This window comes from Cherax quadricarinatus, chromosome 67 (assembly GCF_038502225.1).
Source record: "Cherax quadricarinatus isolate ZL_2023a chromosome 67, ASM3850222v1, whole genome shotgun sequence".
In the NCBI taxonomy this organism is placed as follows: Eukaryota; Metazoa; Arthropoda; class Malacostraca; order Decapoda; family Parastacidae; genus Cherax; species Cherax quadricarinatus.
The window spans coordinates 20,994,183-21,021,269 of NC_091358.1; the positions used below are offsets into that span (position 1 = coordinate 20,994,183).

The 27,087-nt window shown below is 41.8% G+C and overlaps 1 protein-coding gene across 3 annotated transcripts in view; it reads right to left on the bottom strand.

Moving 5' to 3' along the window:
• Positions 1-27,087, bottom strand: part of RhoGAP100F (Rho GTPase activating protein at 100F) — a 587,716-nt gene that overhangs the window by 12,759 nt on the left and 547,870 nt on the right. For all 3 annotated transcript variants that reach the window (XM_070099441.1, XM_070099442.1, XM_070099440.1), the window contains 2 exons: positions 20,016-20,197; positions 11,786-11,987 (listed from right to left, as the gene is read on the bottom strand). In XM_070099441.1, the coding sequence (XP_069955542.1) occupies positions 11,786-11,987; positions 20,016-20,197 (384 nt within the window). The remainder of the gene's footprint in view (positions 1-11,785; positions 11,988-20,015; positions 20,198-27,087) is intronic.

The following is a 27,087-nucleotide window of genomic DNA, read 5'->3' on the forward strand; positions in this document are numbered from 1 at the left end:
TTCCAGAGAGCAAGTTCAGGTCACTAGGACTCTTAATGCCTGTGAGGTACTGACTTAAGGGAATCCAATTGATTATGTGTAAGTAGAAGCTACTATAGAATTGCTGGAAATTAGACAACGAGCTTGTCCCACAGTTATTGGTAATTTGGAAAATCTATTGATGGAGTCGGAAGAGGACAATGAACCCAAAGACGTGCAAGAATGGTTTTGTGAAAGACAAAATCTTGTACTTAAAGCTTGTTGCCGATTTAAGAAGGTCCTGGACGGAGGACATAACTGAGGCAAGCCTGCTGGGGCTGTTCAATAGTAACCCGCTACCAAGACTGTTCAACTGCCTCCCAGCATACATAATAACCTGCTACCGCAGCTGTTGTTACAGATGTTAGTGTCAGGGGACCAAGACTGTTCAACTGCCTCCCAGCATACATAAGGGGGATTACCAATAGACCCCTGACTGTCTTCAAGAAGGCTCTGGACAGACACCTAAAGTCAGTACCTGACCAACCGGGCTGTGGTTCGTACGTCAGTTTGCATGCGACCAGCAGCAACAGCCTGGTTGATCAAACCCTGATCCACCACGAGGCCTGGTCTCAGACCGAGACACGGGGGCGTTGACCCCCGAAACCCACTCCAGGTATACCAAGTATACTCCCAAATAACGTTACCAACATGTGATGGGATGGCTTTTGAGGAGATGACTGACAGCATCCAGTCCCTCACTTACAGTCGGATGTACATTGATTACCCGAGGATTCAAGTCAAGGGAAAAACTTACGACCTTATCAAATGACTCCATATAACTGGTGCTTATTATAACCTCGCTGTTCAAGTCCTGGAATCTATTTAATGTGATATGGATTGAATAACAGCCAAACATGTCTATAACCTGGTGGACCTTCCCTCACCTTCCCACTCCTTGCAAGCATTCAGAATAGCTCTGGACAACAGCTGCAGGTCTCTGTCATCTTATGAAGACGTTGCTGACAGTGTCTGGGAGTTCGGCACAGTCATTCAGAGAAAAGTACCAGAAAAGACCATAGAAATTTGGCAAACACTGGTTCTCCTGTGAGGAGAGTAACCAGGGTTTGCAACATATTGTGTCTTGCATTCTACTAATACTTGCGAAGTCAAGCCCTCACTTGACAAATCATCACCAAAGACACCTCTTGTCAGCAAGACAAATGCTGACAACAGCACTCGTAAATGTGCATCCAGTAACCGACCAGGGTACTAGCGCTAATGTGGTGAATGGTTTGAAAAACCGACAAGTTGAAGATTGAGACACTTATGCAGCATATGGGAATCTTTATTCAGGAAACGTTTCCGCCCACTGTGTGGCGAAACGTTTCCTAAATAAAGATTCCCATATGCTGCATAAGTGTCTCGATCTTCAACTAGAGCTAATAAAAACGAATGAACCCAAACCATGTATACCTAAGTGGTTCCTCAGTGGACCCCATACTGTGCTACATACACTATATCAGCCACCTATAAGCAAAGGCCCAGGAGCTGAGATTCTATCATAATTGCTTGGGTGACCACCCTGGAAGTGGATGCAACTTAATCATACCTGGAGGTTATTCCGGGGATCAACGCCCCCGCGGCCCGGTCCATGACCAGGCCTCCCGATGGATCAGGGCCTGATCAACTAGGCTCATGATGCAGAGTTGACCACAACACTATTATGCACTAACTCTCAGGCTCCCATGATAAATGGGTGTCAGCAAGCCGCAACTCATGTCACTGTGAGAGCAGTAAACAGACTTGCCCCAAGATCTGAGGTCGACATTGCAGACAATGGGATCACAGCAGCCTCAACCCTCTGCATCGTTGAGCAGAACCTCGTAGCAACATTGTTAAGTAGCCCCACACAGCGTTACCAGTAACGTGTCTCACGTTACCAGTTACTGAAGTTACTGACTGAGAATTACAAAACGTGGCTATAACATTATTTGACCAGGGCGCTCGGAAGTCCTTTCTGTGTAGAAGCACATCGTCGGTGTTTAGCGGCGCAGTGCACGGGCCTAGCATGACCCGGTAGGCCTGCTATAGTTCTCCTTCTTTCTTACATTCTTATGATTTAGCGAGATTCACAGTTTATCTGGGCGACCAACTTGAGATAGTTGAAGGAGTAGCGGTGGACAAACTACCCGCTATCATACAGATATAAGGTGTGCTGGAGACCATTGCTGGCGTGAGGAAAGCCAAAGTACAACTGACGGTCTTGACTTTCAATTCGACAGAGTCAGGCTCATAGATTTGCCCATCCTAAGTGATTTTTAAAGCAAGTTTGTGCTGACGACAGCTGGTGGTCACATCTTTGGGCTACTTCCCACGAGTCGCTGACGACAGCTGGTGGTCACATCTTTGGGCTACTTCCCACGAGTCTGGAAAGTGTCCTGGTGACTATCTTACCACAAATGTATTACTACTGCTACTACTAACCTCGCGGCTTTCCATCTGACTCCTGCCACTAAATATACTCATTTCATAGTTACCTCTGTATTAGGACTGAAAAAGCCACCCTTGGCGACACGTTTCCTTCAATAAATGCCCTGAACCGTTCGAGTTTTTTCCACATGGTATCGGTATCACCAGACAATTTCTCTCGGTGACTAAAATCTTCACCAACAACCTCCCTCACCAGTGGATAAATTATGGAACCTGGATAACACAGGCATCGATGTCAATAAGTCCAGCCCTGAGGAGACTGAGGTATACAACTAGTACGTAAGAACCCAGAACTGCTGACGGTGTTAGACAAGAAGCTACCGACAGGCCACTATCTCCCCCACCATCCATGAGCTAGGGAAGAACCCAGAACTGTTGACTATGGACAAATTACCTCCAACAGGCGGGGAGCAAGGAGGGGGGGTCATGACCCCTCCCTCTTTCCCACAGCCCTCGAGATGATAGGAGGTTCCATATCATTCTCATGTAGTTTCAACAAGTCTGCATGTCAGAGTGGACATAATGACACCAGACTCCTTTTTTTTCTACCAGTCCTAAATAAAACAACAATAAACCTGTAGCCTAATGATATAGCTAATTGGAGTCAAGGAAATCTCATACCTTGGTTTACGACCGTCGCCAGAGCTGGCACCTATACCTGTAGGCATCATGTCAGCAGTTTTGCGTCCATAATAAGGGACGCCAGTGGCACCACGGTATCTTTCTTTCAAGATCATTTAAGAGATAGTAATGATGATCTAACGAGTGAGCGAGTGACCGGACGAGTCCACACTGCGATATTTGCTCAGATCTGTGACCGCAGTGTGCGCCTCGTGAGAGTCGAACTCTGACAGTCTCCAGGGAGAACTGAGGAAGAAATAAGGCGTTGAGATGCAGATGTAACTCTAAGCGAGGTATCCTCACTAAATCTCCGTGCCATTGTACATTACCACGGACATATTAACGTTGACGAGTTAATCTTGTAAACAAGTGACGGTAAAGTCAAGTGACATTGAAACAAGTCGACGAGTGTACTGTGTATTGAACAGTCTAAGTGTACAATGAACTAGAACGCTAGTGTGTACGACGAACTGTCCATAGTATTCCTAAACGACGTACAGCGTGACTAAAGCGACGTAAGAAGTGAAGACGTCCTCATCACAGACACATCTGGTGGATGTAGTCAGGAGTAGATAATTCGAATTAACCTTTCAGAGATCCGTGATGTATGGGCGATCCGTCTAACCCAGGAACGATATGATCTCACCAGGTGCATATCTGGTACAGTGGAACATGTTGTCCAGGCAGGGCTTAACACATATCCATTCTGTCCTGTTTCAGCTCCTCGGGACCTAAGACCGAGGCCGGCACTAAGGAAAAGTTTCAGGATGCAGCTGCTGGACCTTTTATGCTGTGACCTCTGAAGTTAAGTGCAACTTCATTAATATTAAGATCATAGTCCAAACACTGATGGTATATTACAATATCATACAGGAGTAGTTAGATAACAGCTTTATTGAGGAAGTGATCAGTAACAAACAACCAACAGGTCACTATCTGCCACACCATGCATGAGCTGCTTGGGAAGAACCCAGAACTGCTGACGGTGTATAACAAGATCACACGGAAGCAGTTAAATAACCGCTTCATTGAGAAAGTGATCAGTGGTCAACAAGGATTCTGAATCCACCCCTTAAACCGTCCTTTATAAATGCAGCGCAAGTGTGCCTAGTGAATCTAGTGACGCGGTTAGTCGCATTGATTACATAATGATGGGAAAAGCATTTGATCAACAAATAAAGAGAGACAGTAGTAGGCAGAGAGTGACTAGCTCCCTTAAAGTTTACTATGCGTACTAATAGTAGGAGTCTAACTATTAAGACAGATGAGCTAAGACTTTTTTGGGTTATCCTAGGTTCTCTACACATATGCTGCTATATATGATAATTCTATGTAACTGTATTTGTGTATACCTGAATAAACTTACTTACTTACTTACTTACTTACTTACTTACTTAAGGTAATATAGATATTATTGCTATAACGGAGACCTGGTTCAACCTGAAAGATAGAGAAAAGTCTTCGGAATTCCACACTGATAGGGTCAACAGGAAGGGTGGTGGAGTGGCGATGTATGTTAGAGATAATTTAAACTGTTGTGTTAGACAAGATATAAGATTAGAAACATCGAACACAGAATTTGTTTGGCTACAGTTTCTCGAGGGACGTGACAAATTAATTTTGGGTGTGATTTATAGGTCCCCAAATCTTGATAGAGAGTGCAGTAAGCTGTTATGGGACTAAATTCATAAGGCATCTAGATATGAAAATGTTGTGATAATGGGAGATTTTAACTTCAGACAAAGTGATTGGAACAATATAACAGGAAATCTTGAGTCTAGTAACTTTCTTGATACGATTCAGGATTGCTTTTTAAAACAGTTTGTGACAGGGCCAACTAGAGGCAACAATCTGCTTGACTTGGTTCTTGCCAACAAAGAATCACTAGTTAATAATTTTGAGGTTAATGATGAGCTTGGGGAAATTTATCACAAATCACTTAGTTTCAATATATCATGGAATTATCCAGATAACTGCAATCAGATCTCTGTCCCAGACTTTCACTTTGCTGACTTCATGGGACTAAGAAATTACCTGGGTGGGCTAAATTGGAATGCCCTGACTATGGGTCAGGTTGGTGGTGTTGGTTACCAATATGACGTTTTTCAGAGCATAGTTCTAGCTGCCAGACAACTTATGTTCAAAGTAAGGAAATTAGATCAACCAAAAATGATCCCAAATGGATAAGCAATAGATCAAAACATCTCATCAGGCGTATCAAAAGAGGAGAGGGGCAGTTAAGAAAACAATGTATTCAGTTAAAGAAATAAATAAAAAAGGGAATAAGAAAAGCTAAAGAAAGAGATTGTACAGTTAAAGTCGCAAGGGATTCGAATACTAACCCAAAAGGTTTCTTTCAGAGATACAGAAGTAAGATTAGGGACAAGATAGGCCCACTTAAAAGTAACTCAGGTCAGATCACTCACAGTGATAAGGAAATGTGTAAAAATTTTAACTCTTATTAACTCTCAGTTTTTACTCAGGAAGATACTAGCGAAATTCCAGAAATGATAAATTTTGTAGAACAGGATGATAATAAACTATGATTAGGGAACAACATAGGGTCCAACACTGACCCCTGTAGAACACCACTTGTGATGCGCCCTCACTCCGATTTCTCCCCATTGATGCAAACTGCTGCCTATCTGTTATGAATCGTATCAAGAAAGACACTAGATTCAGGATTTCCTGTCAAATTGTTCCAATCACTTTGCTAAAGTTAAAATCTCCCATTAACACAACATTTTCATATCTAGATGCCATATATATTTCGTCCCATAGCAGCTTACTGCACTCCTTACCAAGATTTGGGGACCTATAAATTACACCCAAAATTAATTTGTCACGTCCCTCGAGAAACTGTAGCCAAACAGATTCTGTGTCCGATGTTTCTAATCTTATGTCTTGTCTAACACAGCAATTTAAATGATCACTGACATACATCGCCACTCCACCACCCTTCCTGTTGACCCTATCAGGTTGAACCAGGTCTCCGTTATAGCAATAATATATATATTATCTTCAAATGCAAGTAATCTTAGCTCATCTATCTTAATACTTATACTCCTACCATTAGTACGTATCGTAAAGGAGCTAGTCAGTCTCTACCCTCTACTGTCTCTCTTTGTTTGTTGATCAAATGCTTTGCCATTACTAGCAACTTTATTTTGAATATTGTCTTTTAAACATATCCCTGAGGTATCCTGGTAATATCTGCTATTTTCTACCGTAGTACTGCAGCCTGATTGTTTCCCACAAATACCCATACCTCTATAATCCATCAGTTTAAAGTCCTAGACAAGTCACCAATGGCCCCCTCACATGAGTTGGCTAATGCAACCACTCCAGCCCCAGAGAGATGTACCCCATCCCTTGTGTACATATCATGTTTGCCATAAAATTTGTCCCAGTTATCAATGAATGGGATCACAAATTCCTTGCCGTACATGTCTAGCCAGAAATTTACATCAATTGCCCTGGATATCCATTCATTGCGCACTTCCCTTCTAGGCAAGATGCTACATATGACTGGGACCTGTGAGTCACCCATAACCAGAATGCTCTTATCTTAAAAAGTAAGTTAGTTAGTGGTACCTTTAACCTCGCTAACCACTGAAGTACACTCATTCTGGAGAACAGAGTATCGATATCCTACCTTCAGATCTTCTCTATTAAACTTCTGTGGCCTGGCGGCTAAAGCTCTTGCTTCACACGGCGAGTGTCTGGGTTAGATTCCCAGCGAGGGTAGAAACATTGGGCGTGTTTCTTTATACCGGTTGTCTATGTTCCCCCTCAGTAAAATGGGAACCTGAGAGTTAGTGGACTGGTATGGGTTGCATCCTGGGACAAAACTGACCTAATTTGCCCGAAATGCTCTACATAACAAGCGGCTTTCTATACAGTAGTATATCACTGATGTCAGCTAGGCCTGTATACCTTGTACATGTACTGGTAGAAATAAAGATATTATTATTATTATTATTATTATTATTATTATTATTATTATTATTATTATTATTATTATTATTATTATTATTATTATCATCCTGATATTTCTAACTTTAGTAGAGACCACATTCCACTTGAAGCGGTTGTCACTTTCAGTTCACTGCTGGCAACATTTTCCTCCACACCTACTCCACCTTCACACACTCACTCCCAAATCCATCTAGGCGAATTGTCAGCTTCCTATTTTCCTCTTTGAGAAGTAGAACCTCCGAACCTCCTCCTTCAACACTTTAACCTGAGATTCCAAAACACTACAGCAAGCCATGGTGCTCTATAACGCTCCACACTATTAATCCCCCAGACAGCTAGGACAGGATGACCTTTCGTGACCACTGGCGTCAGCGTGCTACACATTCACTTACAAACATACACATTCACCTTCAATCCTACACATTCACCTACAAACCAACACATTCACATCCAGACCTACACATTCACCTTCAAACTTCACGTTTACCTTCTAACCTACACATTCACTTTCAGAGAATACCCGACAGGGAGGCAACAACGAGTCATGGTACGTGACGAGGTGTCAGAGTGGGCGCCTGTGACGAGCGGGGTCCCACAGGGGTCAGTCCTAGGACCAGTGCTATTTTTGGTATATGTGAATGACATGGTGGAAGGGATAGCCTCAGAATTGACCCTGTTTATAGATAATGTGAAGTTAATGAGAATTAAATCGGATGAGGATCGGGAAGGAATACAAAGAGACTTGGACAAGCTGAAAGACTGGTCCAGCAACTGGCTCCTCGAGTTTAACCCCGCCAAATGCAAAGTAATGAAGATCGGGGAAGGGCAAAGAAGACCGCAGACAGAGTATAGGCTAGGTGGCCAAAGTCTGCAAACTTTACTCAAGGAAAATGATTTTGGGATTAGTATAATACCGAGCACATCTCCTGAGGTACACATCAGCCAAATAACTGCTGCAGCATACGGGCGCCTGACAAACCTGAGAATAACTTTTTGATACCTCACTAAGGAATCGATCAAGACTTTGTACACCATATACGTCAGGCCCATATTGGAGTATGCAGCACCAGTTTGGAACTCACACCCGGTCAAGCACGTCAAGAAATTAGAGAAAGTGCAAAAGTTTATAACAAGACTAGTTCCAGAGCTAAGAGGCATGTCCTACGATGTAAGGTTAAGGGAAACCGGTTTTACGACACTGGAGACATGATAACGACGTATGAAGTTGTGAGATTAATTGAAAAGGTGGACAGAGACAAGGTGTTCCAGAGATGGGACACAGCAACAAGGGGACACAGCTGGAAGCTGAAGACTCAGACGAGTCACGGGGATGTTAGGAAGTATTTTTTTTTAGTCACACAGTTGTCAGGAAGTGGAATAGCATGGCGGCAAGTGATGTAGTGGAGGCAGGAACCATACATAGTTTTAAGATGAGGTATGATTAAGCTCATGAAGCAGGGAGAGAGTGATCTAGTAGCAATCATTGAAGAAGTGGGGTCAGGAGCTATGACTTGACTCCTGAAACCACAAATAGGTGAGTACAAATAGGTGAGCATATTCACCTTCAAACCAACACATTCACCTACAAACCTACACATTCACCTTCAAACCTACACATTCACCTTCAAACCAACACATTCACCTTCAAACCTACACATTCACCTTCAAACCTACACATTCACCTTCAATCCTACACATTCACCTTCAAACCTACACATTCACCTTCAAACCAACACACCTTCAAACCTACACATTCACCTTCAAACCAACACATTCACCTTCAAACCTACACATTCACCTTCAATCCTACACATTCACCTTCAAACCTACACATTCACCTTCAAACCAAAACATTCACCTTCAATCCTACACATTCACCTTCAAACAAACACATTCACCTTCAAACCTACACATTCACCTTCAAACCAACACATTCACCTTCAAACTAACACATTCACCTACAAACCTACACATTCACCTTCAAACCTACACATTCACCTTCAAACCAACACATTCACCTTCAAACCTACACATTCACCTTCAATCCTACACATTCACCTTCAAACCTACACATTCACCTTCAAACCAAAACATTCACCTTCAATCCTACACATTCACCTTCAAACAAACACATTCACCTTCAAACCTACACATTCACCTTCAAACCAACACATTCACCTTCAAACTAACACATTCACCTACAAACCTACACATTCACCTTCAAACCTACACATTCACCTTCAAATCTACACATTCACCTTCAAACCAACACACCTTCAAACCAACACATTCACCTTCAAACCAACACATTCACCTTCAAACCTACACATTCACCTTCAAACCAACACATTCACCTTCAAACCTACACATTCACCTTCAAACCTACACATTCACCTTCAAACCTACACATTCACCTTCAAACGAACACACCTTCAAACCAACACATTCACTTTCAAACCAACACATTCACCTTCAAACCTACACATTCACCTTCAATCCTACACATTCACCTTCAAACCTACACATTCACCTTCAAACCAACACACCTTTAAACCTACACATTCACCTTCAAACCAACACATTCACCTTCAAACCTACACATTCACCTTCAATCCTACACATTCACCTTCAAACCTACACATTCACCTTCAAACCAAAACATTCACCTTCAATCCTACACATTCACCTTCAAACCAACACATTCACCTTCAAACCTACACATTCACCTTCAAACCAACACATTCACCTTCAAACTAACACATTCACCTACAAACCTACACATTCACCTTCAAACCTACACATTCACCTTCAAATCTACACATTCACCTTCAAACCTACACATTCGCCTTCAAACCAACAAATTCACCTTCAAATCTGCACATTCACCTTCAAACCAACACATTCACCTTCAAGCCTACACATTCACCTTCAAACCTACACATTCACCTTCAAACCAACAAATTCACCTTCAACCCCCCACATTCACCTTCAAACCTACACATTCACCTTCAAACAAACACATTCACCTTCAAACCTACACATTCACCTTCAAACCTACACATTCACCTTCAAACCTACACATTCACCTTCAAACCAACACACCTTCAAACAAACACATTCACCTTCAAACCAACACACCTTCAAACCTACACATTCACCTTCAAACCAACACATTCACCTTCAAACCAACACATTAACCTTCAAACCTACACAGTCACCTTTAAACCAACACATTCACCTTCAAACCAACACATTCACCTTCAAACCTACACAGTCACCTTTAAACCAACACATTCACCTTCAAACCAACACATTCACCTTCAAACCTACACATTCACCTTCAAACCAACACATTCACCTTCAAACCTACACATTCACCTTCAAACCAACACATTCACCTTCAAACCTACACATTCACCTTCAAACCAACACATTCACCTTCAAACCAACACATTCACCTTCAAGCCTACACATTCACCTTCAAACCAACAAATTCACCTTCAGATCTGCATATTCACCTTCAAACCTACACATTCACCTTCAAACCAACACATTCACCTTCAAACCAACTCATTCACCTTCAAACCAACACATTCACCTTCAAACCTACACATTCACCTTCAAACCAACACATTCACCTTCAAACCAACACATTCACCTTCAAACCAACTCATTCACCTTCAAACCTACACATTCACCTTCAAATCTGCATATTCACCTTCAAACCAACACATTCACCTTCAAACATACACATTCACCTTCAAACCTACACATTCACCTTCAGACCAACACATTCACCTTCAAACCTACACATTCACCTTCAAATCTGCATATTCACCTTCAAACCAACTCATTCACCTTCAAACCTACACATTCACCTTCAAACCAACACAATCACCTTCAAACCAACACATTCACCTTCAAACCAACACATTCACCTTCAAGCCTACACATTCACCTTCAAACCAACAAATTCACCTTCAAATCTGCATATTCACCTTCAAACCTACACATTCACCTTCAAACCAACACATTCACCTTCAAACCAACTCATTCACCTTCAAACCAACACATTCACCTTCAAACCTACACATTCACCTTCAAACCAACACATTCACCTTCAAACCAACACATTCACCTTCAAACCAACTCATTCACCTTCAAACCAACACATTCACCTTCAAACCAACTCATTCACCTTCAAACCAACACATTCACCTTCAAACCTACACATTCACCTTCAAACCAACACATTCACCTTCAAACCAACTCATTCACCTTCAAACCAACTCATTCACCTTCAAATCTGCATATTCACCTTCAAACCAACACATTCACCTTCAAACCTACACATTCACCTTCAAATCTGCATATTCACCTTCAAACCTACACATTCACCTTCAAACCTACACATTCACCTTCAAACCTACACATTCACCTTCAAACCAACACATTCACCTTCAAACCTACACATTCACCTTCAAACCTACACATTCACCTTCAAACCTACACATTCACCTTCAAACCTACACATTCACCTTCAAACCAACACATTCACCTTCAAACCTACACATTCACCTTCAAACCAACACATTCACCTTCAAACCAACACATTCACCTTCAAACCTACACATTCACCTTCAAACCTACACATTCACCTTCAAACCTACACATTCACCTTCAAACCAACACATTCACCTTCAACCCTGCACATTTCTGAGCACATTTCACCCACCCGCAGGGTTGATGTCGATGAGTCTGAGGGCGGGCCGCCCTCGGGTGGGTGATGGGTGGGGCACGCCCCTGGCCTCCTCCAGCGCCGCCCGCACCCGCCGTGAGGGCGGCTCCAGCCGCCCTAGCTGCCGCGATGACCCGCCGCCCAAACCGCCCACACCGCCCACGCCCAAGTGCAGCCGCTGCATGTAGTAGGGCGCCTCCTGTAACATAGTTCTTATTATTATTATTATTATTATTATTATTATTATTATTATTATTATTATTATTATTATAATTATTATTATTATTATTATTATTATTATTATTATTATTATTATTATTATTATAATTATTATTATTATTATTATTATTATTATTATTATTATTATTATTATTATTATTATAATTATTATCAAAGCTATGTAAAATCTGATGTCTACATGTATGTACTGTGTGTACATGTATGTACTGTGTGTACATGTATGTACTGTGTGTACATGTATGTACTGTGTGTACATGTATGTACTGTGTGTACATGTATGCACTGTGTGTACATGTATGTACTGTGTGTACATGTACTGTGTGTATATGTACTGTGTGTACATGTACTGTGTGTACATGTACTGTGTGTACATGTACAGTGTGTATATGTATGTACTGTGTGTACATGTACAGTGTGTATATGTATGTACTGTGTGTACATGTACTGTGTGTACATGTACTGTGTGTACATGTACTGTGTGTACATGTACTGTGTGTACATGTACTGTGTGTACATGTACTGTGTGTAAATGTACTGTGTGTACATGTACAGTGTGTACATGTATGTACTGTGAGTACATGTACAGTGTGTACATGTATGTACTGTGTGTACATGTACAGTGTGTACATGTATGTACTGTGTGTACATGTATGTACTGTGTGTACATGTATGTACTGTGTGTACATGTATGTACTGTGTGTACATGTATGTACTGTGTGTACATGTATGCACTGTGTACATGTATGTACTGTGTGTACATGTATGTACTGTGTGTACATGTATGCACTGTGTACATGTATGTACTGTGTGTACATGTATGTACTGTGTGTACATGTATGTACTGTGTGTACATGTATGCACTGTGTACATGTATGCACTGTGTGTACATGTATGTACTGTGTGTATATGTACTGTGTGTATATGTACTGTGTGTACATGTACTGTGTGTACATGTACTGTGTGTACATGTACTGTGTGTACATGTACAGTGTGTATATGTATGTACTGTGTGTACATGTACTGTGTGTACATGTACTGTGTGTACATGTACTGTGTGTACATGTACTGTGTGTACATGTACTGTGTGTACATGTACTGTGTGTAAATGTACTGTGTGTACATGTACAGTGTGTACATGTATGTACTGTGAGTACATGTACAGTGTGTACATGTATGTACTGTGTGTACATGTACAGTGTGTACATGTATGTACTGTGTGTACATGTATGTACTGTGTGTACATGTATGTACTGTGTGTACATGTATGTACTGTGTGTACATGTATGTACTGTGTGTACATGTATGCACTGTGTACATGTATGTACTGTGTGTACATGTATGAACTGTGTGTACATGTATGCACTGTGTACATGTATGTACTGTGTGTACATGTATGTACTGTGTGTACATGTATGTACTGTGTGTACATGTATGCACTGTGTACATGTATGCACTGTGTGTACATGTATGTACTGTGTGTATATGTACTGTGTGTATATGTACTGTGTGTACATGTACTGTGTGTACATGTACTGTGTGTACATGTACTGTGTGTACATGTACAGTGTGTATATGTATGTACTGTGTGTACATGTACTGTGTGTACATGTACTGTGTGTACATGTACTGTGTGTACATGTACTGTGTGTACATGTACTGTCTGTACATGTACTGTGTGTAAATGTACTGTGTGTACATGTACAGTGTGTACATGTATGTACTGTGTGTACATGTACAGTGTGTACATGTATGTACTGTGTGTACATGTACAGTGTGTACATGTATGTACTGTGTGTACATGTATGTACTGTGTGTACATGTATGCACTGTGTACATGTATGCACTGTGTGTACATGTATGTACTGTGTGTATATGTACTGTGTGTATATGTACTGTGTGTACATGTACTGTGTGTACATGTACTGTGTGTACATGTACTGTGTGTACATGTACAGTGTGTATATGTATGTACTGTGTGTACATGTACTGTGTGTACATGTACTGTGTGTACATGTACTGTGTGTACATGTACTGTGTGTAAATGTACTGTGTGTACATGTACAGTGTGTACATGTATGTACTGTGAGTACATGTACAGTGTGTACATGTATGTACTGTGTGTACATGTACAGTGTGTACATGTATGTACTGTGTGTACATGTATGTACTGTGTGTACATGTATGTACTGTGTGTACATGTATGTACTGTGTGTACATGTATGTACTGTGTGTACATGTATGCACTGTGTACATGTATGTACTGTGTGTACATGTATGTACTGTGTGTACATGTATGCACTGTGTACATGTATGTACTGTGTGTACATGTATGTACTGTGTGTACATGTATGTACTGTGTGTACATGTATGCACTGTGTACATGTATGCACTGTGTGTACATGTATGTACTGTGTGTATATGTACTGTGTGTATATGTACTGTGTGTACATGTACTGTGTGTACATGTACTGTGTGTACATGTACTGTGTGTACATGTACAGTGTGTATATGTATGTACTGTGTGTACATGTACTGTGTGTACATGTACTGTGTGTACATGTACTGTGTGTACATGTACTGTGTGTACATGTACTGTGTGTACATGTACTGTGTGTAAATGTACTGTGTGCACATGTACAGTGTGTACATGTATGTACTGTGTGTACATGTACAGTGTGTACATGTATGTACTGTGTGTACATGTACAGTGTGTACATGTATGTACTGTGTGTACATGTACAGTGTGCACATGTATGTACTGTGTGTACATGTACAGTGTGTACATGTATGTAGTGTGTACATGTATGTAGTGTGTACATGCATGTAGTGTGTACATGTATGTAGTGTGTACATGTATGTACTGTGTGTACATGTATGTAGTGTGTACATGTATGTACTGTGTGTACATGTACAGTGTGTACATGTATGTACTGTGTGTACATGTACAGTGTGTACATGTATGTACTGTGTGTACATGTATGTAGTGTGTACATGTATGTAGTGTGTACATGTATGTAGTGTGTACATGTATGTACTGTGTGTACATGTACAGTGTGTACATGTATGTACTGTGTGTACATGTACAGTGTGTACATGTATGTACTGTGTGTACATGTACAGTGTGTACATGTATGTACTGTGTGTACATGTATGTAGTGTGTACATGTATGTACTGTGTGTACATGTACAGTGTGTACATGTATGTACTGTGTGTACATGTACAGTGTGTACATGTATGTACTGTGTGTACATGTATGTAGTGTGTACATGTATGTAGTGTGTACATGTATGTAGTGTGTACATGTATGTACTGTGTGTACATGTACAGTGTGTACATGTATGTACTGTGTGTACATGTACAGTGTGTACATGTATGTACTGTGTGTACATGCACAGTGTGTTCATGTATGCACTGTGTGTACATGTACAGTGTGTACATGTATGTACAGTGTGTACATGTATGTACTGTGTGTACATGTACAGTGTGTACATGTATGTACTGTGTGTACATGTACATTGTGTACATGTATGTACTGTGTGTACATGTACAGTGTGTACATGTATGTACTGTGTGTACATGTATGTAGTGTGTACATGTATGTAGTGTGTACATGTATGTAGTGTGTACATGCATGTAGTGTGTACATGTATGTAGTGTGTACATGTATGTACTGTGTGTACATGTATGTAGTGTGTACATGTATGTACTGTGTGTACATGTACAGTGTGTACATGTATGTACTGTGTGTACATGTACAGTGTGTACATGTATGTACTGTGTGTACATGTATGTAGTGTGTACATGTATGTAGTGTGTACATGTATGTAGTGTGTACATGTATGTACTGTGTGTACATGTACAGTGTGTACATGTATGTACTGTGTGTACATGTACAGTGTGTACATGTATGTACTGTGTGTACATGTATGTAGTGTGTACATGTATGTAGTGTGTACATGTATGTAGTGTGTACATGTATGTAGTGTGTACATGCATGTAGTGTGTACATGTACATTGTGTACATGTATGTACTGTGCGTACATGTACAGTGTGTACATGTATGTACTGTGTGTACATGTATGTAGTGTGTACATGCATGTAGTGTGTACATGTATGTAGTGTGTACATGCATGTAGTGTGTACATGTATGTAGTATGTACATGTATGTAGTGTGTACATGTACGTAGTGTGTACATGTATGTAGTGTGTACATGCATGTAGTGTGTACATGCATGTAGTGTGTACATGCATGTAGTGTGTACATGTATGTAGTGTGTACATGCATATAGTGTGTACATGCATGTAGTGTGTACATGTATGTAGTGTGTACATGTATGTAGTGTGTACATGTATTTACTGTGTGTACATGTATGTAGTGTGTACATGTATGTAGTGTGTACATGTATGTAGTGTGTACATGCATGTAGTGTGTACATGTATGTACTGTGTGTACATGTATGTAGTGTGTACATGCATGTAGTGTGTACATGTATGTAGTGTGTACATGTATGTAGTGTGTACATGCATGTAGTGTGTACATGTATGTAGTGTGTACATGCATGTACTGTGTGTACATGCATGTAGTGTGTACATGTATGTAATGTGTACATGCATGTAGTGTGTACATGTACGTAGTGTGTACATGTATGTAGTGTGTACATGCATGTAGTGTGTACATGTATGTAGTGTGTATATGTATGTAGTGTGTACATGCATGTAGTGTGTACATGTATGTACTGTATGTACATGTATGTAGTGTGTACATGCATGTAGTGTGTGTACATGTATATAGTGTGTACATGCATGTAGTGTGTGTACATGTATATAGTGTGTACATGCATGTAGTGTGTGTACATGTATGTAGTGTGTACATGCATGTAGTGTGTTCATGTATGTAGTGTGTACATGCATGTAGTGTGTACATGTATGTAGTGTGTACATGTATGCAGTGTGTACATGTATGTACTGTGTGTACATGTATGTGGTGTGTACATGCATGTAGTGTGTACGTGTATGTAGTGTGTACATGCATGTAGTGTGTACATGTATGTAGTGTGTACATGTATGTAGTGTCTACATGCATGTAGTGTGTACATGTATGTACTGTGTGTACATGTATGTAGTGTGTACATGCATGTAGTGTGTGTACATGTATGTACTGTGTGTACATGTATGTAGTGTGTACATGTATGTAGTGTGTACATGCATGTAGTGTGTGTACATGTATGTACTGTGTGTACATGTATGTAGTGTGTACATGTATGTAGTGTGTACATGTATGTAGTGTGTACATGTATGTAGTGTGTACATGTATGTACTGTGTGTACATGTATGTAGTGTGTACATGTATGTAGTGTGTACATGCATGTAGTGTGTACATGTATGTAGTGTGTACATGCATGTAGTGTGTGTACATGTATGTAGTGTGTACATGTATGTACTGTGTGTACATGTATGTAGTGTGTACATGTATGTAGTGTGTGTACATGTATGTAGTGTGTACATGTATGTAGTGTGTACATGCATGTAGTGTGTACATGTATGTAGTGTGTACATGTATGTACTGTGTGTACATGTATGTAGTGTGTACATGTATGTACTGTGTGTACATGTATGTAGTGTGTACATGTATGTACTGTATGTACATGTATGTAATGTGTACATGTATGTAGTGTGTACATGTATGTACTGTGTGTACATGCATGTAGTGTGTACATGTATGTACTGTGTGTACATGCATGTAGTGTGTACATGTATGTAGTGTGTACATGTATGTAGTGTGTACATGTATGTACTGTGTGTACATGCATGTAGTGTGTACATGTATGTAGTGTGTACATGTATGTAGTGTGTACATGTATGTACTGTGTGTACATGTATGTAGTGTGTACATGTATGTAGTGTGTGTACATGTATGTAGTGTGTACATGTATGTACTGTGTGTACATGCATGTAGTGTGTACATGTATGTAGTGTGTACATGTATGTACTGTGTGTACATGTATGTAGTGTGTACATGTACGTAGTGTGTACATGCATGTAGTGTGTACATGTATGTAGTGTGTACATGTATGTACTGTGTGTACATGCATGTAGTGTGTACATGTATGTAGTGTGCACATGTATGTACTGTGTGTACATGCATGTAGTGTGTACATGTATGTAGTGTGTACATGTATGTACTGTGTGTACATGTATGTAGTGTGTACATGTGTGTAGTGTGTACATGCATGTAGTGTGTACATGTATGCACTGTGTGTAAATGTATGTAGTGTGTACATGTATGTAGTGTGTACATGCATGTAGTGTGTACATGTATGTAGTGTGTACATGTATGTACTGTGTGTACATGCATGTAGTGTGTACATGTATGTAGTGTGTACATGCATGTAGTGTGTACATGTATGTACTGTGTGTACATGTATGTAGTGTGTACATGCATGCAGTGTGTACATGTATGTAGTGTGTACATGTATGTAGTGTGTACATGCATGTAGTGTGTACATATATGTAGTGTGTACATGTATGTACTGTGTGTACATGTATGTAGTGTGTACATGCATGTAGTGTGTACATGTATGTACTGTGTGTACATATATGTAGTGTGTACATGCATGTAGTGTGTACATGCATGTAGTGTGTACATGTATGTACTGTGTGTACATGTATGTACTGTGTACATGTATGTAGTGTGTACATGTATGTAGTGTGTACATGTATGTAGTGTGTACATGTATGTAGTGTGTACATGCATGTAGTGTGTACATGTATGTACTGTGTGTATATGTATGTAGTGTGTACATGTATGTAGTGTGTACATGCATGTAGTGTGTACATGTATGTACTGTGTGTACATGTATGTACTGTGTGTACATGTTTGTAGTGTGTACATGTATGTACTGTGTGTACATGTATGTAGTGTGTACATGTATGTAGTGTGTACATGTATGTATTGTGTGTACATGTATGTAGTGTGTACATGCATGTAGTGTGTACATGTATGTACTGTATGTACATGCATGTAGTGTGTACATGTATGTAGTGTGTACATGTATGTAGTGTGTACATGTATGTAGTGTGTACATGCATGTAGTGTGTACATGTATGTAGTGTGTACATGTATGTAGTGTGTACATGTATGTAGTGTGTACATGTATGTAGTGTGTACATGTATGTAGTGTGTACATGCATGTAGTGTGTACATGTATGTAGTGTGTACATGCATGTAGTGTGTACATGTATGTACTGTGTGTACATGCATGTAGTGTGTACATGTATGTAGTGTGTACATGTATGTAGTGTGTACATGTATGTAGTGTGTACATGTATGTAGTGTGTACATGTATGTAGTGTGTACATGCATGTAGTGTGTACATGTATGTAGTGTGTACATGTATGTACTGTGTGTATATGTACTGTGTGTACATGTACAGTGTGTACATGTACAGTGTGTACATGTACAGTGTGTACATGTACAGTGTGTACATGTACAGTGTGTACATGTATGTACTGTGTGTACATGTACAATGTGTACATGTACAGTATGTACATGTACAGTGTGTATATGTATAGTGTGTACATGTACAGTGTGTACATGTACAGTGTGTACATGTATGTACTGTGTGTACATGTACCGTGTGTACATGTACAGTGTGTACATGTACAGTGTGTACATGTACAGTGTGTACATGTACAGTGTGTACATGTACACTGTGTACATGTACACTGTGTACCTATATGTACTGTACAAATAAAGTACATTAAAATCAATCACTGAGGTACAAATGGTTTAAGGGGAAACTGAAGTAACCTTCAATATCACTTAATTAAGCTCCTGACAGCTGTAATAAATCTTAAATAAAAAGAAAATATTTTTTGAGGGTAAACTGTAATAAATTTGCTGCAACAGTTGTGTTTAATGGTAAACTGAGACAAACGTTTGAGAAGCGTTGTGTTTCCACTGTCAGAGTTTTCTAGTGTACTCACGTCTCTGGTCTTCTCAGTGAGGTTCTCAGCGCTATAAGTGAACCTCAGACCGCCTCTCTGAGACCGAATGGTCTCGTGTGACTGTCTAATACGCTCGTAGATGGCGCTGGTAGACGGCGCTCGACTCAACCAAACCCGATACTCGTCAGACGTGAAGATTGACGGAGAGGAAGGTAGTCGTGCTGTGGAAGACACTCTCTTAGTACACTATAACACCGGTCCTAGACATCTACTGTGGTCCTGGGCCTCTACTGTGGTCCTGGACCCATCCCTACAACCTCAGGTAAGTTGCTGTATTACTGACAAAAGATGATTCTAACTTAATAAGTTAAGAACTTGGCACTTGTGACATGTTTCCAGCGGTCCTGGACCTATAACGAGGTCCTGGACCTCTGGTGTGGTCCTGGGCCTCTACTGTGGTCCTGGACCCATCCCTACAACCTGAGGTAAGTTACTGTATTACTGACAAAAGATGATTCTAACTTAATAAGTTAAGAACTTGGCACTTGTGACATGTTTCCAGCGGCCCTGGACCTATAATGAGGTCCTGGACCTCTGGTGTGGTCCTGGGCCTCTACTGTGGTCCTGGACCCATCCCTACAACCTGAGGTAAGTTGCTGTATTACTGACAAAAGATGATTCTAACTTAATAAGTGAAGAACTTGGCACTCGTGACATGTTGCCAGCGGCTGTGGACCTATAATGAGGTCCTGGACCTCTACCCAGGTCCTAGACCCTTCCCTAAAACATTACGAACAAATACCTGGTTTTTCTACCTGTGATACTTGTTAGGTTGATCTGACCTGAAGGAACACAGCAAGTGTTCCAGTGGTCCTGGACCTCTCCTGTGGTCCTGGACCTCTCCAGTGGTCCTGGACCTCTCCAGTGGTCCTGGACCTTCTCATCTCTTTATTTGGTTAATTATTAAGCCTAACATTGTAATTAACGGTCCAGTACCGGAAATATAAGACCACTATACCTCAAGAAATGTTCTGGTCCAGGACCGCTAGCAGCCAGCGAGAAGAAAAGGGAAATAAATAGGTCCTGGACCAAATAATTCAATCTTGGACAGAATAAATTAATCCTGGGCCGAATAATTTAGTCCTGGACCTAATAATTTAGTCCTGGACCGAATAATTTAGTCCTGGCCCGAATAATTCCAGACCCGCTATTATGAAGCATCGAACCCCGTTAAAGTGACTTTTAATTGTAGCATTAAGATAATTTCTTATAATTCCTGATAATTAGGGTTGGTAAATGAGGTTTAAAGTCTATCTACTACACCAGGGAGTATACACGCCACTCTGAGAGTATACACACCACTCTGAGAGTATACACGCCACTCTGAGAGTATACACGCCACTCTGAGAGTATACACACCACTCTGAGAGTATACACGCCACTCTGAGAGTATACACACCACTCTGAGAGTATACACACCACTCTGAGAGTATACACACCACTCTGAGAGTATACACACCACTCTGAGAGTATACACACCACTCTGAGAGTATACACACCACTCTGAGAGTATACACACCACTCTGAGAGTATACACGCCACTCTGAGAGTATACACAACACTCTGAGAGTATACACACCACTCTGAGAGTATACACACCACTCTGAGAGTATACACACCACTCTGAGAGTATACACACCACTCTGAGAGTATACACTACACTCTGAGAGTATACACTACACCCTGAGAGTATACACACCACTCTGAGAGTATACACACCACTCTGAGAGTATACACACCACTCTGAGAGTATACACACCACTCTGAGAGTATACACTACACTCTGAGAGTATACACACCACTCTGAGAGTATACACACCACTCTGAGAGTATACACACCACTCTGAGAGTATACACACCACTCTGAGAGTATACACACCACTCTGAGAGTATACACTACACTCTGAGAGTATACACTACACTCTGAGAGTATACACACCACTTCGTGAGTATACACAACTCTCCGGGAGTATACACAATATTCTGAGAGTATACTCTCTCTGGTGTATTATTGCAAATTACAGAGGCTGTCAGAGTATACACACGCAAGTGTATCACTTTAATTCTTGTCAGTGAGTTGTATGACCAGTGGAACACCAGCACTGTTCACTGTTCAGTGGAACACCAGCACTGTTCACTGTTCAGTGGAACACCAGCACTGTTCACTGTTCAGTGGAACACCAGCACTGTTCACTGTTCAGTGGAACACCAGCACTGTTCACTGTTCAGTGGAACACCAGCACTGTTCACTGTTCAGTGGAACACCAGCACTGTTCACTGTTCAGTGGAACACCAGCACTGTTCACTGTTCAGTGGAACACCAGCACTGTTCACTGTTCAGTGGAACACCAGCACTGTTCACTGTTCAGTGGAACACCAGCACTGTTCACTGTTCAGTGGAACACCAGCACTGTTCACTGTTCAGTGGAACACCAGCACTGTTCACTGTTCAGTGGAACACCAGCACTGTTCACTGTTCAGTGGAACACCAGCACTGTTCACTGTTCAGTGGAACACCAGCACTGTTCACTGTTCAGTGGAACACCAGCACTGTTCACTGTTCAGTGGAACACCAGCACTGTTCACTGTTCAGTGGAACACCAGCACTGTTCACTGTTCAGTGGAACACCAGCACTGTTCACTGTTCAGTGGAACACCAGCACTGTTCACTGTTCAGTGGAACACCAGCACTGTTCACTGTTCAGTGGAACACCAGCACTGTTCACTGTTCAGTGGAACACCAGCACTGTTCACTGTTCAGTGGAACACCAGCACTGTTCACTGTTCAGTGGAACACCAGCACTGTTCACTGTTCAGTGGAACACCAGCACTGTTCACTGTTCAGTGGAACACCAGCACTGTTCACTGTTCAGTGGAACACCAGCACTGTTCACTGTTCAGTGGAACACCAGCACTGTTCACTGTTCAGTGGAACACCAGCACTGTTCACTGTTCAGTGGAACACCAGCACTGTTCACTGTTCAGTGGAACACCAGCACTGTTCACTGTTCAGTGGAACACCAGCACTGTTCACTGTTCAGTGGAACACCAGCACTGTTCACTGTTCAGTGGAACACCAGCACTGTTCACTGTTCAGTGGAACACCAGCACTGTTCACTGTTCAGTGGAACACCAGCACTGTTCACTGTTCAGTGGAACACCAGCACTGTTCACTGTTCAGTGGAACACCAGCACTGTTCACTGTTCAGTGGAACACCAGCACTGTTCACTGTTCAGTGGAACACCAGCACTGTTCACTGTTCAGTGGAACACCAGCACTGTTCACTGTTCAGTGGAACACCAGCACTGTTCACTGTTCAGTGGAACACCAGCACTGTTCACTGTTCAGTGGAACACCAGCACTGTTCACTGTTCAGTGGAACACCAGCACTGTTCACTGTTCAGTGGAACACCAGCACTGTTCACTGTTCAGTGGAACACCAGCACTGTTCACTGTTCAGTGGAACACCAGCACTGTTCACTGTTCAGTGGAACACCAGCACTGTTCACTGTTCAGTGGAACACCAGCACTGTTCACTGTTCAGTGGAACACCAGCACTGTTCACTGTTCAGTGGAACACCAGCACTGTTCACTGTTCAGTGGAACACCAGCACTGTTCACTGTTCAGTGGAACACCAGCACTGTTCACTGTTCAGTGGAACACCAGCACTGTTCACTGTTCAGTGGAACACCAGCACTGTTCACTGTTCAGTGGAACACCAGCACTGTTCACTGTTCAGTGGAACACCAGCACTGTTCACTGTTCAGTGGAACACCAGCACTGTTCACTGTTCAGTGGAACACCAGCACTGTTCACTGTTCAGTGGAACACCAGCACTGTTCACTGTTCAGTGGAACACCAGCACTGTTCACTGTTCAGTGGAACACCAGCACTGTTCACTGTTCAGTGGAACACCAGCACTGTTCACTGTTCAGTGGAACACCAGCACTGTTCACTGTTCAGTGGAACACCAGCACTGTTCACTGTTCAGTGGAACACCAGCACTGCTTACTGTTCAGTGGAACACCAGCACTGTTCACTGTTCAGTGGAACACCAGCACTGTTCACTGTTCAGTGGAACACCAGCACTGTTCACTGTTCAGTGGAACACCAGCACTGTTCACTGTTCAGTGGAACACCAGCACTGTTCACTGTTCAGTGGAACACCAGCACTGTTCACTGTTCAGTGGAACACCAGCACTGTTCACTGTTCAGTGGAACACCAGCACTGTTCACTGTTCAGTGGAACACCAGCACTGTTCACTGTTCAGTGGAACACCAGCACTGTTCACTGGAACACCAGCATTGTTCACTGTTCAGTGAAACACCAGTATTGTCCACTGTTCAGATGAACATTACTCACTGTTCATTGTTCCGAGTCCACAGGAACACGCAAAGGAACGTTCAATTTTCTGGTGATCACGAAAGCTTTCTCTCTTTCTTTCTGTCTCTCTGTCTCTCTCTCTGTCTCTGTCTCTGTCTCTCTCTCTCTCTCTCTCTCTCTCTCTCTCTCTCTCTCTCTCTCTCTCTCTCTCTCTCTCTCTCTCTCTCTCTCTCTCTCTCTCTCTCTCTCTCTCTCTCTCTCTCTCTCTCTCTCTCTCTCTCTCTCTCTCTCTCTCTCTCTCTCTCTCTCTCTCTCTCTCTTTATGACTGGTTGGTTGGATAATGGGGTTTGAAGTCGATCTACTACTCCAGGGCCACTTGAAACTGGTTTAACTTCTGGCAGGGTAAGACTGACATATACAGTCTGGTCAGTTGATGTAGGGAGTCGAAACCAGTCAAGTGTCGTGACTGAGGAGAATCAACACCAGTGATACTGACTGATTCCTGGGGCGTTCTTAGTAACTGTGTCAGTCATGGAGTAGCAACAGTCAGTAACTGTGTCAGTCAAGGAGTAGCAACAGTCAGTAACTGTGTCAGTCAAGGGGCAGCAACAGTCAGTAACTTTGTCAGTCAAGGAGAAGCAACAGTCAGTAACTGTGTCAGTCAAGGAGTAGCAACAGTCAGTAACTGTGTCAGTCAAGGAGTAGCAACAGTCAGTAACTGTGTCAGTCAAGGGGTAGCAACAATCAGTAACTGTGTCAGTCAATGGGTATCAACAGCTAGTAACTATGTCAGTCAAGGGGCAGCAACAGTCAGTAACTTTGTCAGTCAGGGAGAAGCAACAGTCAGTAACTGTGTCAATCAAGGAGTAGCAACAGTCAGTAACTGTGTCAGGTTAGAGGTAGAAGGTAGTGAGTCAGAAGGGTTATCAGGCTGTGGTTTACCAGTGTGGTCATCAGCATCAACACCAGCTTCGGGGTGACTACCAACCACTACTGATGTCTCTACCAACCACTACTGATGTCTCTACCAACCACTACTGATGTCTCTACCAACCACTACTGATGTCTCTACCAACCACTACTGATGTCTCTACCAACCACTACTGATGTCTCTACCAACCACTACTGATGTCTCTACCAACCACTACTGATGTCTCTACCAACCACTACTGATGTCTCTACCAACCACTACTGATGTCTCTACCAACCACTACTGATGTCTCTACCAACCACTACTGATGTCTCTACCAACCACTACTGATGTCTCTACCAACCACTACTGATGTCTCTACCAACCACTACTGATGTCTCTACCAACCACTACTGATGTCTCTACCAACCACTACTGACATCTCTACCAACCACTACTGATATCTCTACAAACCACTACTAATTTCTCTACCAACCACTACTGATATCTCTACCAACCACTACTGATGTCTCTACCAACCACTACTGATGTCTCTACCAACCACTACTGATGTCTCTACCAACCACTACTGATGTCTCTACCAACCACTACTGATGTCTCTACCAACCACTACTGATGTCTCTACCAACTACTACTGATGTCTCTACCAACCACTACTGATGTCTCTACCAACCACTACTGATGTCTCTACCAACCACTACTGATGTCTCTACCAACCACTACTGATGTCTCTACCAACCACTACTGATGTCTCTACCAACCACTACTGATGTCTCTACCAACCACTACTGATGTCTCTACCAACCACTACTGATGTCTCTACCAACCACTACTGACATCTCTACCAACCACTACTGATATCTCTACAAACCACTACTAATTTCTCTACCAACCACTACTGATATCTCTACCAACCACTACTGATATCTCTACCAACCACTACTGATATCTCTACCAACCACTACTAATGTCTCTACCAACCACTACTGATATCTCTACCAACCACTACTGATATCTCTACCAACCACTACTAATGTCTCTACCAACCACTACTGATGTCTCTACCAACCACTACTGATGTCTCTACCAACCACTACTAATGTCTCTACCAACCACTACTGATGTCTCTACCAACCACTACTGATGTCTCTACCAACCACTACTAATGTCTCTGCCAACCACTACTGATGTCTCTACCAACCACTACTAATGTCTTTACCAACCACTACTGATGTCTCTACCAACCACTACTGATGTCTCTACCAACCACTACTAATGTCTCTACCAACCACTACTGATGTCTCTACCAACCACTACTGATATCTCTACCAACCACTACTAATGTCTCTACCAACCACTACTGATGTCTCTACCAACCACTACTGATGTGTCTACAAACCACTATTGATGTCTCTACCAACCACTACTGATGTCTCTACCAACCACTACTGATGTCTCTACCAACCACTACTGATGTCTCTACCAACCACTACTGATGTCTCTACCAACCACTACTGATGTCTCTACCAACCACTACTGATGTCTCTACCAACCACTACTGATGTGTCTACCAACCACTACTGATGTCTCTACCAACCACTACTGATGTCTCTACCAACCACTACTGATGTCTCTACCAACCACTACTGATATCTCTACCAACCACTACTGATATCTCTACCAACCACTACTAATGTCTCTACCAACCACTACTGATGTCTCTACCAACCACTACTGATGTCTCTACCAACCACTACTGATATCTCTACCAACCACTACTAATGTCTCTACCA